The sequence below is a fragment of the Merops nubicus genome, unplaced genomic scaffold (assembly GCF_000691845.1).
Source record: "Merops nubicus isolate BGI_N331 unplaced genomic scaffold, ASM69184v1 scaffold11223, whole genome shotgun sequence".
NCBI lineage: Eukaryota > Metazoa > Chordata > Aves > Coraciiformes > Meropidae > Merops > Merops nubicus.
In genome coordinates this window covers 5,141-25,674 of record NW_008598372.1, presented here as the reverse complement: position 1 = coordinate 25,674, position 20,534 = coordinate 5,141, and the positions used below count along the sequence as shown (strand labels likewise).

The window sequence follows — 20,534 nt, the reverse complement described above, 5'->3', positions numbered from 1 at the left end:
CTTCCTGTGTCAGGGCAGCCCTCCTGACGCTCCCTGGAGCTTGGCCCTGGTCTGTTTAGGCCTTTGCGAACGCAGGTCGATCGGGTGAGAGTCGCTGTGTGGGCACCTTTTTCTTATATGTTTAACTTGCTGGTCTGGCTGTTTCCCATGCCAACTCTGGGCAACCTCAGGTCTCTGTTTCTACCACCTGTTGTGGGCCGAGTTACGTCCTTTGTGAGATCATTGGGGATGGTGTCAATTATGTACCAGCTGATTGATCTGTTTGTACCCCCAGTGATCATTCATGGAATGTCCTTCTTGTCTACAATACAGTCTGTGTATTTGTTCATCTTCCTGCTGGCTGTATCATTTTTGTTGGGCCTGGTCATTGGCAAAACACATGCCTGCCCAGGGTTTGGAAGAGCTGAGCTCTAACACTGGCTCTCCCTGGTAGCCCATGTGGTGCTGGGCCTCACCACATTGCAGAGATCATGCGTGGATGAGCAGCACTAGGGCTGTCCAGTCAGCTATAAATCTGCTCTCATCTAATTTCTCAGGACCAAATTTGTAATTTTAATATCTTCCTAAAACCTGTCAGTATAACATGTATACAACAGTTACTACACACGCAGCTACAGACCAGTAACTTCATTTACCAACGGTGCACATTTGCTCCTGGCATGCCGACCACTGCTGACTTGGTTAATCACTGCCAACTTTGGACTGCAGTAGCACAAAACCAGGGCTGTCCACCAACCATCAGCCTTTCTTCTGGGAAAGGACTATGAGCCAGCTGCAGCATGAAGGGCATCTTTTCCTGTAATTTCTACCTGTTTCTCTGCACCCCACTACCAGCTACACCACTGAGACTCTTCTCTGGGATCCAACCAATGACATTATGCAGTCACAAAGGCATGAATGATACAGAAAATGAACTCTGCTAAAGGAAAAGTCCTTGATCACAGCATCCAGAGACCAAAGCTGGCTAACTCACTCACTGCCCGTCACCTAGGCTCGTAGCTATTCCCTGTTCTGCAGTCTCCTCTTTCTGTAGTCTTTTCTGTCTAGAGAAGCAGTAGGAAAGCACACACAAAACCACCCTTGCTTTCATCTTCTCCATCTACTGAGCTGTACAGCAACAGTACCCGTCTACTTCCTATAGTACTTTTGTTACAGAGCCATACTTTGAGGAAAAGTGTCTCTTATTCTACCCCTGATCACTCCTGCTTAATAGTCTGTGCTCAGACACATACATGGTAGTTTCATTTATTTTCCTGAGTAAAGTCTGATCCTTAAGACAAGGCAGAACTGTCTGAGAATATCACTCATCCTGGATCGAAACCAATCTCAGTGGTGACAGCTACAACAGGCACTAACAGCAAGGAGCAGACAGAGCTGATGTACGACTCCTGAGACCCCACCTGTGAGGTGGAAATCATCTCCCATCTCCCTGAAAGCTAAGCCACTTACCACAGTTCCCAAAAACAAAAAATATGCAGCTCAATAAAAGCAAGGATTGTCATGGCCAGGTTGGAACCTAACTGTCCCAGGAACATCCTCTGACTGGCACAAGGAGATAGGTTTTTCATCAACTAAGCTATTGGGTGTCCTACTGCTTCCCAGAGACATGTGATGCTAAGATTAACAGACTAGCTCAGCATTCTGAGAGTCAAGGCTTTCAACAGTTGGGAGTTCTACAAGTTCTCCACTAGCATCACCACAGCTTCTTCCATGCTTAGCTTCATTAATCTGCTGGCTTCACAAAGCACTCTGAAAGCAGAGACTGCACATTAGACTCTGACATGAAGCAGATGTCAAGCTAGATAGTAGGAAAGCAGGGCCAGCACAACACCCTCAGTAGCATAAACACATACAGCAAACCAGAGAGAAAAAGCCAAAACTGGGATGTCTCAGAATGAGTCCCTAGCCCATTCACCAGTGTGAACATTACTCCTAGTCAAAGGACTCCATTTCAGACAATGCAGATAGCTTTCTCCCATGCTCAGAATTAAATCCCAAAAAGCTTGCTCTTTCCAAAATGTCCATTACCCAAAGAGAATATTTTGCTTTTGGAAGCTGCATCATAATTTTAAGCTGCAAGTTCAGTTCACTTCCCTGTAGAGAAGCTGGAAGATTAAAGAACTTTGCACCACTGAAATCAATTACTTCCTCAGGATCCTTGAGTGATAACAAAGTACCAGTCCCTCCAAGCCTGATGTGCCCATTGGGGAAAATGCTCAGTTCCTGTTTCCAGATGCAGCTAAAAAGCACCATGACTTGGCTTACTCAGCATCCCACTTCTTTCCACCTTAGAATAACCAAAGACTCTTGTGCAGCTAGTTGCCTTCCTGCTATCCTAAACCACTGTCACAAGGCAGTCTGTCTGTGACTGGCCTCCAACAGCAGCCAGTGTTTCCTGGTCCAGTGTCAAGCCAGAGTCCACAAGCAACCATGCTTGTGTGGAGAGAGAAGGTGGAAAACAAGAATCTTTCAAAGTGCACATTAAATAGCATCATTGTGCGCTCTGTTTTGCAAGACAGAAGCATCTTATAGTCTATGCAACATTCACAAAGGAGAATTAAGCTATGTATATACATATGTATACCTGTTCACTTCCTTCCATCCACTGTGAAAAAGAAAGTAGTGACTTTTTAGCTAGCTGCAGGCTATGGGGCAGATGTTCCAACCTCCCCCATGTTCTCCACTCTCTCCCTGCATATAAAAATTCTTCTCTTTATTTTAATGCGCTCTTTCTTCTTGCGCTGTCTCCCACTTGAAAAATGGCTCATTAAATCCACTCTTTTCTCTCTGAGTTTTTGGAGAAATATGACTTCACCTGCATCTCTCCTGCCTGTGAGGATGGAGCTACATTTGTCAATCATTCAGACTGGAATCACAGTCCTTCAAAAGCACGTAACTTCTCCGCTCCCAGCCATTTTATAGTGTTGTAACTGAAAGCACTCTCTCTTTCTCCCCCTGCTGACAGAGGAGGCTCTCACTTCTTACACCAGTGTGCAGTACGAGCAGGGCCGATGGCAGCTCTCTGCTGCCTGTAAGCCTCCTTCAGCATCCCCTCTGCCCAAAGGGACTTATTCCACGGTTCAGGAGGAGCAGTAGTGCCCCCTTTCTACTGAGGTCTTCGAGACTCACTGTGTTCTCTGCAACTCTTCAGCTCCCAAGCAATAGAGCTGACAGTGCTAACATAGCAGGAACACCCCCATAATTCTTAAAAAAGGGAGCAGTTTCCCCAGCCTTCTGCTCTTCTAATGGCTCTGTTAGCATATCTGAGCAGCTTTGTTATCCCCTACCCAGCTTTCTGGAGATGTTCCAAAAAGCTCTGCTCACATAAAATTCCCTCCTCCTTTCTAGTGACTTACAGTTCTGCCTCTGTACTCTAGATCAGCCTGCTTCTAGCCAAGCTGCAATTTCAGCTTGTCTCTTGGGCATCTTTCAGGTAGTCTTCTCCCTGTTCACTTCAACAAAACTAAAGCCCAGTTCCCGATCTCCTCACCCAAACCATCCCTCCTGTATCCCTTCTAATCACAGCAACTTTCTGCAAGCATGCCTGCAGCCCTGGCCTTGTCACCAACATTGACCTACCTCCAGATCTCATTCCCAGGCCAGATCTGAATCTGACACTAGACATCAAGGGCTCACGCTCACAAGTGACAGGTGACAACAATCCAATTGTTCCCCCTGTCCTCCCACAAAGTTCCCATTTCTCTTGACCCACATATGCAGCAAGACACATGGGGGTCCCCAACATAGCCAGAACCCCTTGATCAAATTCCTACACACATATTCCCTAATGACATAGAACTCCTAGAGATACCAGAAGCCTGCTTCAAAGACAGCACATTTGGAAAGAATCATCAAATCATTGAAGAGCCCAGGTTGGAAGTGACCTCAAAAGACTACCTGGTCCAACTTTTCATGGGAAAAACAGCATAGATGAGATTATCACATCCTGAAAACTTCCCGTGATGAGGACTCCACCACATCTCTGTGGAGGTTGTTCCAATGGTTGACAGTTCTCAGCATAAAAAATTTCTTTCTTACAACAAGATTTCTCCCAAAATGCCACAGAGAAGAAATGCCACAGAGATGGGGTGAGTAGGCACATTAAACAAGAAGGTAAGATTTAAGAAAGCACCCAGAAGCAAATGAATTTCACAAGATCATTTTGACTCCAGGCATAAACATATCCCTGCCACGCACTGGCTGAAACCCGAGCAAGAAAGGGTCAACAGACCCACAACAGAGAGGCTCCAGTTCATCAGAGCCAGGCAGAGGGAGGCTCTGCAGAGGACTGCAGAGATGCCCCAAGGGTCCTGTCAGCAGTAAGCCTGCAAAACAGCAACAGTCCTGAGAGAAATAACCAGCTGCCAGAGCCTGAGGATATATAGGGACCTTTGGGAACACTCATCACCTCAAATGCCACTGATTCATCTTTGAAAGCCTGGGGGCCTTGAGAAATGTATGAGAGCAGGGGTGGTGGGGGAGAAATGTCTATAGGCAGGTTTATAGGACTACAAAGAGTGGTAAGGGGACGTCTAGGGGTGTAAGTTCGGAAGAGGTGGGACAGAAGCATCTCACTACAAAGTCAAGTTGTGCCAGGGTTTGTGCAGCGAGTTAAGGGGGAGGTGTGGGGCAACACGTAGGAGCCAGGACCAGCAGGCAAAACCCTCCAGCCAGGCGGGGCAGGGGAAGGAGGGTTCACCCTCAGAGGGTGAACTGCAGAGGGGCGAGTTCACCCGCGTGTGCAGAGTGAGGCGAGCGGGGGGAACCTGTCGCCAGGGGCGGATCTGGTGGGACAGCACTGCGTGTGTGAGAGTACAGGCTACACCTCCAGCTCCTAACACACAGAGAGATGCATACGCCCATCAGTACCACCTGGGATGCTCTTATTTATCTCCTCAGAAAAGGAAGACAGAAAAGTGTTTCTAGGCCTGGAACAAGGAGCAGGAATCGTGGAATCATAGAATGGTTTGGGTTGGAAGGGACCTTAAAGATCATCTAGTTAAAACCTCCCTGCCATAGGCAGGGACACCTCCCACAAGAACAGGCTGCTCAAAGCTCCACCCAACCTGATCTTGAACCTCCCAGGGCAATCTGTTCCAACATCTCACTGCCTTCATAGCAAAGAACTTCCTCCCAATTTCTTATCTACATCTACCCTCTTCCAGTTTGAAGCCATTACCCCTCATTCTATCACTACAAGCCCTTGTAAAATTGAGAAGCAGCATTGCATAGTCCAGCACCCTGTCACCAGGGTGGACGGAGGCACAGTACAATGAAAACACAGACTGCAAAACCCAGTCCCAGCCAGATTCTGCCCAGCTATATCCCTTCCTCAGGCTTTGGTCATGATCACGTTGATGGAAGCGTGATAAAGTTGTACTGAAGCACAGCATTGTCCCAGAGTAACAGGACAGGGAAGTAGGTGTGAGGCTCTGAGGCAGACATTGAAGTACATGTAGCCTGGCAGACGTGGGCAGCTCTGCCTGTATTGAATTTATATCAAGAAAAGGATATAATGGCGTCACTACATTAGAAGAGAGATGCTAAAAAGGAAGTTTGCAAAGCTCATAAGCCCATTACTCGTGCTGTCTGAGCCTTGCTGTGATACTGAACCCGCAGCACAGCCAGCAGGGCAGTCAGAGCAAGAGGCACAGTGGGACAGCAGTCCACACCGCCCAGAACAAGGTGCAGCAACTGGAGAGAAGTCAAGTAGAGTAACTTACAAAGACATCTGGATGGGACCCTGGAGCTTGTACCTTTTGCAGTCTACTCTCACTCTCAAAAAAAATGTAGATATCCAGAAAAGCCATTTGAGAGAACTGCACAGCAAATTAAATCCACAGCCGACCCTGCCAGCAGAATCGCTGGCACCACACAGGGGGAGGGGTTCCCTGCATCCCCTAATGACCAGCCACACAAACCCTGGCACCAAGAACACTCTGCTCTGATCCAGAGAGTAAAGTCCTATGCTAAGCCACATACATAATTTCCTGCTTCCTTTTTGCCAATGTCTCCTCTGCATAGCAACCTCTCCTTTATTCTCCTGCCCATATTTTCCCTACTTTTCATGTCGTTGTTCTGGTCCTTCTGCAGTTTATTATCTGTCTCTTCCTCCTCTTCCTCCCATGTTCTTTCCCTTGCCCCCAGATTCTCCTATTGGGCTGCCAGGTCCCTGGTTCAGTGGTGTAACTCTGCTCATTTACTCTCCTTAAAGCAGTGTCTGCTCTCATGTAAATCACTCTCCAAACCCAGCCTGTGAAATGGGCTTGTTCACTAAACTCTATGAATAGGAAAGTAGGCACAGCTGGCCTATTCATAATCAACATAAAAAATAGATTAGCACTTTACAGATTAAACATTATCGTTTCAACAGTTAACATAAATCAACTACACTTACAGGCCTAGCATTGCTGCTGCCACTGCAAGGATGACAAGTGCTGCAAAGGGAAGGGCTGCCAGTCTGGGATACTGGGGGAAACAGCTCGTTTGTCTTCCACCTTGACCATAAGTTCTCCTTTGGCACCCTCAGGGTGTACTGCTAGATGTTACTACAAGGAGAAAAATGGGCTAAGGAAACAAAGGTAGGGGGGCAATTTTTATTAATTCAAATGCATTTCCAAGCAACCCAGCAAACCACTATTCTAGAGCCAGAATCCGATTGGCCTACTTCACTCCCTAGAGCTGATGCACCTCAAAATCAGATGGAGCAACACAGTCGGCCTCTGGATTAGGAACAGGACATGGAGCCTCTAAACACAGACTGGTATCTATCTCTGTTTCCTGTAGTTAAAAATCATTGGGCTTTTGTGGATGAGCTAAAGCAGTCTGGTGGATTCTCTCTAATTTAAGCAGGGGCATTCACTTCAAAAAACACCTCGTCATAACCTGGGGACCCACCTCACCAAAGAAGGGACAAAGACTGAGATCCACTCCACACACGCCCCACAGAAAGCAACTCAGAGCCTGCTACTGGTCAGGCTGCACCTCCTCCTTCATCAGATACAGGACACTCAGCTACTGGAGACACTCAACCCAACACAGTGTCATCAGTGTGCTATGGCTGTGTAGTCAACAGAGAGCTAAGGCCCACAGAACCAGTTTCCTTGGCCTGAGCTAGAAAAGAACTGATTCCATTCTGTGATTTTACTTTTCAGCTCAGTTTCTTCTAAGTGACTGCACTTGCTGAAGTTAACAGCAGGTTTCTGCAGGCAGCCTCTGCTTCCAGCAGTGATAACGCTCCATGCCCACAGTTACTGCCAAGGACTGGGGTGCAAAAGGCTCTTGCTTATACTTGCTCCTGTGCACACCAAGGTCACTGCTAAGTCTTGTGTGCCACACTGGGGGTGCAGAAAAGGCTGCACCTGCAGGAAGGAGCAGACAGGACAGGTGACCCTAAACTGACCAACAAGGTATTCCACCCCATATACATCATATCCAGTATAAAGCTGTCCGATCACTAGGGTCAGTCTTTCTTCTTCAACAGCTGGTGTCCAAGGAGGACTCCGCCTGTTCCGCCTTTGACCCCAAAGTGTGTTCCTGAATCCAGTTCCTGTCTGCTGCTGACTCTAGACTGGGACTTCCCCAGTGCCTTCCCACAACAGCAGTGGTGATGGTGATGTGATTGCGAGAGGGAGGGTGTTAGTTTGATATTGGTTTTATATGTATTTTCATTAAAGCTGTTTTAGTTTTCCAGTCCTTAAGTTTCTCCCTTATTCCCTTTCTCTTCCCCTTTGAGAAGGGAGAGGGGTTAATCTGTCATTCATTTAGTGGTCAGCCCAGCCTTAACCCTTGACACCAGTATGGCCCATACCTTTACCTTCTTCCTTGCTCACTCACTGTGAACCAACCCTTGTCTCTAACATTTAGGTTTGATCAGCTAATCTGAAATTCCTGAGCTGGTCCCTCCTGATTGCAAGGGGTTGCCAAAGGCCTTTGATAGGATATCTCATTAAGAACCAGCTTCACAGCTCTTTCAAACAAAAAGAAAAAAAATAAACGAAGATGAAGTGGTTAGGTTACAGTCCAAAGGACAGAAGACAGCCTGGAACAGGAGGCATGGGCTTGACGTACGGAAACAGACTCTCTAACTCGAAAGTTATAAAGCAGGTATGTTTATTGCTCGCAGATGCACGGGGGATCTCTCCACCACAAACGTGCATGCCCGAGGAGGCAAGTCCTCCCACATTTATCCAGTGAAACAATACATATTCACGGGGACGCCTATACATATTCATTACCTAACCCTGCCCACTCCTGCTTCGTATGCTAATTAGCCTATCAGTCCTTCGGCTTGCGCAGATCTTTCCAGAAATTGTGGGCAGGGGTCTTCAGTGGTCTTTGCCGTAAGTCTTCCTCGCAGTGTGCTCTTCACCCTTTCCCTGGAATGCGACGATTCTGCAAGCTTGTAATGTCTTTATCAGTTTGAGTTAATTTGTGTCCTTGTTTACCATCTATTTCTCTTCAGCAAGGGGATTTATCGATGTTTTTGTGTCGGGTGCCATCCTGTTTTCTAATTCTTGTTCCTTATGGTTGCCTTCTAGATGGGTTGGAGTGCCCTTTTCATGGTTGAGTGTTCTTCTCAGGGTTGCTTTTAGTTAGATAAGGTCAGAATGTCCCTTCTGTCTGTAAATAAGTCCTTGCTAGCAAGAGAAAGTAAACTTTTCCATCTGTTAGCCGTCTCTTTTCCTCTTAAGCTGTATGGTCCCGTGTTCTATATTCTAGAATTCTTAATATGTATAATTAACCATTATTTTCTATCTATTACTATTCTTACCCCATCTCAGGCTTAGAGGTTTTCTTGGCAGCCAGAACAGACACTATCAGTTCACAAAGTACAAGGCAGAAAGTGTTACATGGAGAGACTTTTTTAGTACAACACCTCTTAACAAGTCCTGGTAATTTTAATTCTCTAGCCTTTCTTGATAAATGGAAATAACAGTTAGTAGGCCCATACCAGTTACATCCAACAAGGTGTTTAGAAAAATTAGCTTTGCTCTCCACTCACAACTGATATCACTTGAAACTGATACCTCAGTTTCATTCATTATCTGAAATGAACCAACTAATATATATATTCTACAAATAATTTGAAATTTGGAAGGGTTAGTGCTGAACAGCCTCTTCCAAGAACTTGCCGATTTGAGATGGAGTTATGTGATCTTTTTGAGGGAGAAACTCACAGGTTTGCTTCAGCTGAGCTTTTCTGGCACCAGCAATAAGTCATGTGAGTTTATTGCTTCAGTTTTCACAGACAGATTCACAGGTTTGGCTCTGAACCATGCATCCTGTCAACCTAAAGCACCACCAAGTTTACAGAAACTAAGTGCAAAATGTGCTTAACCTTCACAAACCTGACTTGATTTCCAAAGGGAACATGAGAAAACTTCCTCTCTCTCAAGCTGGCCTGCCTACTACAGACTGACACACTTTGTTCGCTAATGGTAGAAAGACCTTTGAGATTCTTTAGATCCCAAATTTTTGCTTCAGTTCTAAAAACATAAAAGCATGTTGGGTGTGAGGCTTTCCCGCAAGGAAGAATTCTAGTGTTCTCACCCATAGAAGCTTTTTCACAATATAGCTCAACACCCTTTCATATAATCAGCTCTCTCTCAGACAGATCGAGAAATGCCATAAAACAGAGCTTATTAGATCACTGTACATCTTAAATTCATAAAAGTGCTATGTGTCTATTCTGTGTGTTAGGAAAACACAGATAAGCCAAGGTTAGGCCCTGTAACTCCTTATTTAATCTTATGGCATTTGTTTCATCTACAAATAACCTATTGCCAAAAGTTGCCAGACTCACTGCATCGTGTTTTCACATTCCAAACGGGTCAAGAGCCAAGTAACTGGGCAGATGTAAAATTCTGGAAGAAAACAGGTGTTGTGGTTTGAGGCTTGGAATGGGGGCGTGACCTTCCAGCACCTGGGAGGACCCCGGGTGGGGGTGAAACCATTGTATTCCCTCCCCTTCCCACACACACTCTGATAAGAGGCAGGGAGTGGTTTCTTATTTCACTCCTGCCTTGGAGCTCGGAGAGGAAAGTTCTCCTTTCACTCCGTGGGACCCTGGAACCATTTCTGAATGTTTTGTATATTTTATTTTTTGTATTATTCCCCTAATCTTTGTACATATTATTTTCCTTACCTCCCTTTTTCGTTTTCTGTTCCTTGTTGAACAATATACTTCATTTTTTTTTTCAAAAGTGTCTCTCTCTCTCTCTCGGGGGGGGAGAGGCGAGTACATAGTTCTGTTCCGTGTGGGTCCTGCCCTGAACCCCTTTTTACACGGAACCAGGACAACAGGGGATGCTAAGCAGGCAAAATCAAAAAGGATACTAAAACATCAGTGGGCAGGCAGATGACAGGATTCCCTGCTCCCTCAGGGAAAAATCAGGCATATTAAACCCAGCCTGTGACTTGATCAGAGCATCAAGCAAGAATAGTTCTGAAAGTATCAGCAGCAGGCTTAGAAATAGAAGCGAAACCCTCCAAATGGCAGCCCAGTGTTCCTACCAGTGCCCAGACCCTGCTGTCAATGCACAGAGATCAATGAGCAAATGAAACACACACCACGTTTGAAAAAAGGAAGTCTCCATATGCAAGAAGGCCATATAAAGACTATGAATCCCAGTTACAGACAGCCATTTCCAGTGACTGTTTGGAACTAGAAGGGTTACCTGTGTGCTGAGAGGTGGTTTCTGCCGATGGCTAGAGCAGTGCTGTGCAGCACATCCACCACCTCTGCACAACGTGGACACTGAACACAGCCTGGCACAGCTGTGGTGTGCACTCCAGCCAAGGCTTATCTGCATCAGAGCAACACTTCAGGTGGCATCAAACTTCTGAGAAAACTGTACTGAAGAGAGCTTACCATCTGCACACAAGACACAGTGAGCCAAGAAATTCCATGCAGGTATGTCATACACTAACCCCCAGGCACCTAAAGAATTTGTAAATTCGATTTTAAAATGTCACTAAACACACAAATCATAACTACTCCTTACCAGGCTATTCCCTATTGCATTTTCTGATCTCAAATCTTTCACTTCCTTGTAGAAAGCCCTCCAAAAAAATCCTTCAGAAAATCTGCTGTCCAACCTTCTGTATTGTAAATCTTATTAACTTCAAGGAATCCAAAGGAGATTATCCTCTAATCTATCCACCAAAGCTTCCCTCTCTTAGGCAATGGGGCTCAGAGAACCCAGGTAGATGCTGCCATGAGCAGGACTCAGCCACATCCTCTCCCAGGAGCGGAGAGAAAACCCACGGAAGGAGGGAGTGCCCTGTTCCAAAGCTCCCCTGACAGTAAGGGCACCAGGGGATACCCTAAGTGTCCTTGGTGTGACACCAAGGGTCAGTACCACTGGAGCTTGCAAATGGAGTGAGCAGAGACACAACGAACAAAGCAAAGTGGACCACCTGAGCCACACAAATCTCCCTGTCTACCCTTGGCAGTGGAACAGTGGTTCTGGACAGCTACTGCCCACACAAGGGCTCCAGGTAGAGGCAGCCACGCTGCGAACTGCCAGAGACTGAGGCCTCTTACCAGAGACAGCAAAGGGAGAGCACAACAGAGGCTGCTGCAGCAGCAACAGGACCTGCATAGGCAGCTGCTCCTGACTTCAGTTGAGTAATGTGGGCCCATTTGTTCTGGGTGACATTAATACTATTCACCATCCATCTCAGACTGTTTAAATTACCTTTTTATAGCCCAAATCCTTTTCATAATTGATAAAAATCTCTTTTTTATAAACCAAGTTATTGAAAAAAATGTGAATTTTTTTATTCATCATTATAGTTTTAATACAAATGCATTTTTTATTGATGGCTGCACAGAAGCCCTGACGGGCCTACTGAGAGAGGCTCAGAGGGGTGGAAGAAGGGTAAATCCTTCCATCCCAATCCCCAGCCCCTCACACCATCACAGCAAAGGCTGTCACAGCCCAGCCTCCACTCTGGTGGGTAATGCAGAGTGCAGGAAGAGATCATCTCCTGTGATGGCCATAACACCCACAGAAGGAAGAATAGCTTCTTGCTGACCTAGACCCAGCTTCCCCACATCTGTTAGTGATCTGTTAGCAACATTGGAGGAAGGAGGCAGACATCCTGGCATCCTGAATGGGTTAGACAACACTGCCAGCCTGGGAAGAGGCTTTCTGGGGCCATAACAGGGTCTGCACATAGTGACCTGAAGACCTTGTGATTGAGCAGGGTAAATGAATATTCTCTAGGGCAACATATGGAGCCAGCTACAGAAAGTGACTCATATTCCCTTGGGAACAACTTGGATGTTGTAGGATATGCAGCGTAATACCCAACAGCCCACTGAAAGCCTAGCTGCTCTCCTACAGGGCTGTGCACTGCTTCAATAGTTCTGCAAATCAGAAGTAAGCACATCTCCCCAGAACTTAAAAGGCCAATCAACAGTTCCAGGAGGAAGGGAATCTGTCTGTCCTCCCGGTGACTGGCACAGCAAAGGCTGCCATGCACACAGAAACAGGAGTGAAAAGAGAAGCCTCTTCTATTTCCTCTGTCTTTTCTTGTACTCTAACCGTTCAAGGGCAGGGAAGTCTCTTGCTCTGGGGTTAGCACCTTGCTGCAGTCTCATTCTAAACCCTTCCCACAGCAGGTTCACATGAGCATATGATTTTTGTCTCTCCCTGTCCAATGACCATGGGCCACCGGTGCCCATCACCGCAGTGACCACGCTCCCAGGTGTACAAGGGCAAGTCTCAACAGTGGATAAATGACGCTTGTGTACGCAACCTAGAAAACACTTCGGGAACCTTGAGAACAATTTAAAATAGAAGGAGAAAGGGCAGTATCATCTTAGCCACAGTTTTGTTGCAGGGACAATGACTTCTCAGACAAGGAGTTATCTGTTTCTTACCACACTGCTCTGGTGCCATGCCAGGGACAATGGTAGGAATCCAAGAGCAAGGCCCTTTAACCTAACGCTGAGTCCTCCAAGCACCACTGTGAAAATGCATCCTGCTCCACAAACCACAGCACGGGAGGCTTCTCTACCACAGGTGCTTGCTTACAAATCACAGTCAGACCACCGGCATTCTGCCCTGTTCAGTCAGCAAGCTCCTTTACTGCATGGCTGCAGGAGGCTTCTTGCAAGTAGTGAAACAGGCCTTGAAGAACAGGTAAAAGCTGCCATTAACTGTGGATGAAAAGGATGGTCTCCCTGGAGGTACTGGCTAATCAAGCAATTAGAAACTATTTCCCATTACCTGCACTCCCACAAAGCAGAGCTAGACTGACATCCTTCCAAATGACTGTCTTTCCATCTATTTAAGCCCTTTATACAATCTGGCTTCAGCAGAGACAAGTCTTGATCTCTGGACTCTCCTCATCCCTTTCTTCCAGCTTTGAACAAAGTAAGCACTGGAACCAATACATTCAGTCACTAATGTGTTCTCCCCATAGAACCTGTTTTGCCTCTCAGCCTTCCTGGGGCGCAGCAAACTCATCAGCAACAGTGTAAGTGTGTGTGCAGATATTGATCCCTGGTGTCAGGATTTCTTAGGATCCATCAATTCTGGGATCTGCTCAACATCAGCAATTTCCAGTCACCTCTGCGACAGCTTCAAAAACTGCTAGCAACGGGCCAGAGATGTGAGGACAAGTAAAGAGACAAAGAGGAAGGAGACACCCTCACTTCCACAGCAGAGGAGGCCAGCTCTGTGCCTTACACCAGCCCCTCACCACCCCAGGCAAAGACACAGCCTGGACACAGAACACCTTGGCAGCCCTACCACAGAGGGGCCCCACCAGCATGGGAAAGACCCTACCTGGGACCACGCTGGCCTCATGTGGATGCTGACTTTATCCTTGCTCTAACTCCCAACCAAACAATGTTAGACTAGACACAAGAGCAGGGACCAGAGAATCAGCCTGACAGGAACCTGCGAGAAAGGAGCATAGGTGGAGGAATTTGGATATTTATGAAAGGATGGTGGTGAAGATGGGTGGGGAAGAACTGTTTCCCACCAAGAATAGTTATCTCCAACATGACTCAAAGCCGGGGGTGTATGGAGTACACTAACACACCAACAGGAGAGTAAGAAGTCTTGGGGAAAAGGTCAGAAAGCTGACTACAAAATGTCAGTATGTGTGGATGGGCTGGAAGATGATGGGAAATGGGCTCTGGAAAGTGATGTCTTGCTGTACACAGGAGAGCGATACAGTGATGCTGAGTGGGTAGAGCTATGCTACGGCCTACCAGGATGTGCAATACAATGGCAAACCAGAAGGGACTCTAGGACTCAAAAGAGGTTAAAAAGTGTGTTGGTGTAGACAGGAGTACACAGTGAAGTGAGATGTCACAGTATCTAAACTCGCCATCATGGCACAGTGGCAGAGAAGCCAGCTATATTAGGGACAGCACTGGAGCCAGATAACAAAGTCCTATGAGGAGGGATGCCCTGGAATGGCTTTGATCAGAGCAGAGAGAAGCAGATGTAGAAGGGGAAAGTTTCTGAATAGTCTGGTCAGTATTAGCAAGGAGCAATCAGCACCTCTGAGGACCTTGTTCACAGAAATCACATGCAGAAAGACCTGCAGGAAGCCTTTCCAAGAGACACTGAAGGGCAGTCAGGTGGAACTTGCTCAGCCAAACTCAGACATGCCCTGGGTTCTGCACCTCTGCCCTGGGACCAAACTGGCATCACCTCCCCTGTATTCCACAGCCACAAGTCAGTCCCTTCCAACAGACCTGCCAGAGGGAGGAAATGCCCCTAATCCCAGTGCTGGCAAAACATTTCTTGCATCATTTCTAGTTTCCAAGCACAATGATTTTGTGCTTTTTAGGTGCAGCCACTCAAAGACTTATCTTCAAGAGCCTCTCAGTCTTTGTCCCTAGATGTCTGGTGTCCATGTTTCACCAGAAGTTGCCTGGCTCTGCTTGCACGTTGAGTTAGAGAGCTTAGCTGAACCCATGATCTCTCCCTGTGTCATTAACAGCTCTGCAGACATAATAACAATTGTGGGCTAAGTAACATACTTGTTTCACTTTTATTTTCCACCTTTTGTTTTTCAGAACCTTGTTCAAGCAAGGTAGATGCTTCAGTCTGGAGAGAAAGACGCTGAGGAGAGACCTTATTGCTCTCTACAACTACCTGAAAGGAGTCTGTAGTGAGATGGATGTTGGTCTCCTCTCCCAGGTTACTAGCGATAGGATGAGATGAAATGGGCTCAAGTTGCACCAGGGGAGGTTTAGACTGGGTATTAGAAAGAATTTCTTTACTGAAAGAGTGGTGAAGCATTGGAACAGGCTGCCCAGGGAGCTGGTGGAGTCACCATCCCTGGAGGTGTTTAAAAAACATGTAGATGTGGCACCTGGGGACACGCAAACCCCATGGTCATGGTAGTGTTGGGTGATGGTTCAACTTGATGATCTTAGAGGTCTTTTCCAACCTTAATGATTCTATGATTCTGTGAAAAGTGACGTAGGAGAAACTCTTTCAGTCATCTCTCATCATTATGTGATGGTTTGAAGTATCTGCTGCTCCTGGTGGGTGGAGATTTGAAATCTAAAACCAGGAGCAGGCTTGAATGGAGAGGCAGAGACCTGTTCTATTCCCACTCCCCTCTTCCTGTCTTCAGGACTTCCTGCTGGGGTCTATAAAGGGAGAGGGAAGACACACCCCCTCCTCTCTCTCTGCTGGGATCCTGGCCAGAGATATGCTGCTCTGCTGCTGTTTGCTGCTCCCTGTGCTGCACATGGCGGTGGCCATCCTGGGTCCTGGGCCTGATCTACAGACTCATTCCCTGCCTCCATCCACATCCAGCTTCAATCCACCTCAATCCAGCGAGATCCAGTACTGGGGAGCCTCAGCACAGCACTTTGATTTTGTATTTTTGGAAGTTTACCCTTCCTTGTCTTGTTGTTCGTATAATCCCTTTACCCTGTTAAACCCCTACCCTTCTTCCTTTCTGTTCCCTGTTAAATAATATATTTCACTTTTGTTAACTTTCAATTGGTGTAAAACTTTTATTACCCCTGCCTTCCTTTGTTTATCTCTCTATCTGGGAAAACTAAGGGATAAGGGAGGGGGAACACAATTCTGCCCTCTAACCAGGACACTTATGCAGACAATTTTTCCCAACTGCTCCAAGGAACATACCCAGAACAAGCCCAGCCTGTGGTATCTCCACTGCCTCCCTAAGACTCTATAATCTTCCTGGTGGTCATTGTAAGGACTTCTTTGTGCAGCCCCTCCCACTGCCATTAATTGTGTCACCCTAATCATCCTGTTCCCCACCTCAAGCTCTTGCATACAACACTCAAGTGAATGATCACCCCCCACCATCACTAAGCCGAATCACGGTGGCTGAGATTAGAAAAACAGCATCTGCTCACTATTGATAATTTTTATCCAAATGATCCCTGATAGGTACACAGATTCCCCCTAGACTTAAAACAGGCTTTGACAGGGCAACCCATTGGTCAGCGTAGATGATGCTTCTCCTTCTGTGTCAGATCAGCACACATGCCATGTGCCCTTATATCAGGCCATTAGCCCATGCAGCAGAGTTACATGCTGCAGCTCTCAGTCTTCAACCACGCTGCCGATCAAGAATGGGAAATCCCCCATCAGCAGGGTGTCACACAAGGCTGCGTGGTGACAACAGAGCCACGCTGAACTGCTCACAAGACTTCTGTCTGCTCAAAGGTCAGTCCCACTGGCACGGTCTCCATTTAGATCTGTTTTCACCCCAAACCACTCCATTTGTCAAACATCCAGGCCTCTGGTAGGCTTGGATGACCTACTCCCTCATATAGGTCACATCAGAAGACAGTCTGTTTCTAGATGACCGAATACACAGTGTTTCTATACAAAAAACTGGCTTTTTTTTTTTTAATCCTAGTGCCCTTTTGCAAGCTCTTGCCTAATTTGTTAGCATGCCACATTCCTCCATAGGTATCTCTGTATTTCCAGTTGCTATTTCTCCTATTTGTTCTGCACTGATCCAAACTGTATGTAATGACTTCTTGCCTACACTTGAGATTCATCCGAGGAGTCTCCTCTTTCACCTGATGGGGGAACTGGACATCTTACCACTAAATTTGAGAGCAGCAGGGTGAGGCCTAGGTGCCCTGGAAAGGTTCCCACACTGTCATTTTCTCTTTCATTTGAATTAATCTGAAACTCACAGGTGTGATGCTGGCCCCAAGAGTGAAGGCTTCAGTATCCCTCTTTGTGCTCTCTTCTGCCCTGACACTCCACTTTGCCCTTCTGCCATCTGTATTTCAACTAATGATATCATATTTTAAATGTACTGGAGATGTAGCTACACTGGAATGAAGTTTGTTCCTGAAGTAACCCCATTAAATCCCTGAGGCCCCAGCAAAGACAGTTTGGGTGTATTATATTCCTCACATAATTTTTGTTTTTAAATACCATGATTTGGTACCTTGTAGCTGACAGACATCGGCACTCACTTCAGCTTTTAATACTGCCCAGTTTCACCATCTCCTTTATTTTTACATGTGTCATTCTCTTCATTTCTCTCTTTTATCATCACTCTCTGTCTCTCATTAGCATCTCCTCTCTATCATTTTCTTCCCATTTCTACCTTTTTTTTCCCCTCCGTCTCCTTAAAATTAAATACTGCCCAGCACCACCCATGTGGGTGAAGTGAAGGCTAAGAGGGAAGGCTGCTGTGGAGACTGGATTCGAGCTGCCTCACTGGGAATCAATGAGGCATGGTGGATGTGTCTAGCTCCAAGAAAGCTGAAGGAAACCAGTGGCAGCTGAGCACACACAAGAGAGTAGGGCCTCCCCAGGAGCACCTGCCTCAGCCTCCCGGAGACACCACAAAACCCCAGACAGAGGCAGCCGCTGTGTAACTTAACGTGGACTAACTTTGGGGTGGCTTTCCATGGCTCCTGTGGCTGGGAAGCTGCAGGATGGAGGCCCATGGAGCAGCAGGGGTCTGCAGGGAGCAGCCAGCCTGCCCAGCTCCATCTGACCCCTGAGCCATGAAACACAGCCGGCATCAGCCATGCTACAACGGTGCAGTGTTGAGAAAGGGAGCATCTGGCAGGTCACAGACTGACATTAATCCTGCCACTAAACTGCAGGGAAATACTAATTGTCATTCCTTATTAAACAATACCTAGACCCTTAGACTACATATTCCATCCAAATCTACACATAACATACCAACCAAGAGCAAATATTTGATTTAATCCCAAAGGTTCCGCCCACACCTCCTTACCACACAGTCAGACAGCTCAGAGAAACCCAAAACAGCTTCATAAACCATATATGAGCAACAGCAGATGTACATACTGCTCCCCTTCTACAAACTCCTGTCTTCCTCCTCCTCATACACATGTTCTCCACCACTACCTTTGCACATTGTTGCCTCCCACCTCCCTTTCACAACGTTAGTTGTGATCCTTGCAATGCCTCTACTCAACCTGCACTGGAGTGTGAAGGGGCCTCTTCTTCTAAGGGGCTGTTCTGCCAATGACCAGGCCCAACAAAAATGATACAGCCAGCAGGAAGATGAACCAATACACAGACTGTATTGTAGACAAGAAGGACATTCCATGAATGATCGCTGGGGGTACAAACAGATCAATCAGCTGGTACATAATTGACACCACCCCCAATGATCTCACAAAGGATGTAACTCGGCCCACAACAGGTGGTACAAACAGAGACCCGAGGTTGCCCACAGCTGGCATGGGAAACAGCCAGACCAGCAAGCTGAACACGTAAGAGAAAGGTGCCCACATAGTGACTCTCACCCGATCGACCCGCGTTTGCAAAGGTCTAAACAGACTGGGGACCAGCTCCAGGAGAGTCAGGAGGTCTGCCCTGAACCAGGAAGCTCTGTGGAGTGCCCTCCACAGACAGACACTCCTGACTCCCTGCCAGTGGTCCCAGCTTTTATCCCCAAGCAGACGCCTGACCTTTGTCAACTCAATGTGGGACCCCTGGGGCTCATTCCCCTTATGGCTCTCCCTGCAGGGCTGGCTGGACCCCGGGGGGGAGCTATAAGGCAAACTCACCACCTCTGTATGAAGGGTTGTGGGAATCACCCATATGTCAACCTTAATTTGGGTGCTCGGGGTTCAGACCCCAGCATTTCAGGGGCAAGATGCAAAGTAAAAGAACACCCTCTCTAAATACTACAGTTACCTCCCTTGTATCTAATGAACACAGGCACTTACCTCTGATCTCACTGCTGTGGCCTGCTGAGTGTTAATAGTGACAGAGACTCCTGGGCCACTGCGTTACCTGACTGCAAGCACCAAAAGTGATTTATGCTATTATTTTCTTTGGGGGTTAATTAGGGGCTTCAGAAAGTAAAGCACTGTCAGTGCTAGCTGGAATTGGTCTAGAGCAGCCAGGGGAGAGCAGTCATCCCTCACAGAGCTCACTAATGCATCTTTGTGCTGAACATCAACACCTCCAGCTCCCACCCCTCAGTGTGGCAGACTGCCCTCCATCCTGACCTCCAGCAACCTCGTTGGTCTCAGCATAACCTCTGGGGTATGTTGCTCTTCTGAGACCTGCCATTTTCACCTGGCAGCTTTCACACCCTTAATCCTCTATTATCTTCTCCTTTCCTAAGCTTGCCAATAATGCCTATCAATGGAGAGGGAAAATTCCTATGGCATTCTCCCAGTGGCAAGGAAGAAGGACCTCCCCTTGGTATCTCTTGCAACTGAGAGCCACAAGGGGTCTCTTTGTTCCTGTTTTCCTTTCTCTAGCTGCCCAGGGCTTGCCGAGGCCTGAGAAACCAACGGACCATGACTACCCCTACCTCTTTGCCCAGATCCTCACGGATAACTTGCTCGATCTCTTGCCTGGTGCTCTGCGGGGCCTGGCTGTGCAGCACTTTGAGGGTGCGGGTGTACTCCTCGGGCAGCAGGTAGTCCAGTGCCCCCAGGTGTTGTCCCACCTTGATGAAGGTGCCTCGGTTGGCGCAGCACAGCTCCCGGAGGCGCTCAGCAGAGCGCAGGTGTACCTGTGGAGAGACCAGAACGTCAGCCCAACCCTTCTGCTGTCTGTTACATGCACGTGGCCACACAGGTACCTCCTATTTGTCCTGAATTTGAACAGACCCAGGATTTCCTTTCTTGATTTTGGGCATCTTCATCTAACGTGTCAGCTAAGTATTAGGTCTCTGGCTTGATGCAGAGGGGCTGAACCAGACTGGCACAAGGCTCCCTAAAAGGCCTTGACACTTGTTTGAGCATGCACAATGATCAGTGACAGCACATTAGTTTTGGACTCTGTCCAGGGCTCCATCCCTGCACAGTAAGATGTATAGCCACAAGGCAGCATTGGTTTGTCACTGTGATTCACTGCTATGATGCATAGTTTGGGAACCTCTAGTCAAAAGACAAATGTCAGGACCACAATCAGGTATGTTAAGCTCTTAGTGTGAATGTGATGAATTAAAGGGAGAAGGAAACCATGTATACCACCCCAGAAACTTCCAGGAACTTGGAAGAAGACTGTTAAAAAGCAAAATTACATATGCCTATTTGGCAGTGAGGA

The 20,534-nt window shown here is 47.1% G+C and overlaps 1 protein-coding gene across 1 annotated transcript in view; it reads right to left on the bottom strand.

Moving 5' to 3' along the window:
• Positions 1-19,998, bottom strand: part of ADCK1 (aarF domain containing kinase 1) — a gene marked incomplete at its 5' end in the record, with an annotated part of 51,368 nt that extends 31,370 nt beyond the window's left edge. The window contains one exon of the mRNA XM_008937030.1: positions 19,795-19,998. Coding sequence (XP_008935278.1) covers positions 19,795-19,998 — 204 coding nt within the window. The remainder of the gene's footprint in view (positions 1-19,794) is intronic.
• Between the last annotated feature and the right edge of the window lie 536 nt (positions 19,999-20,534).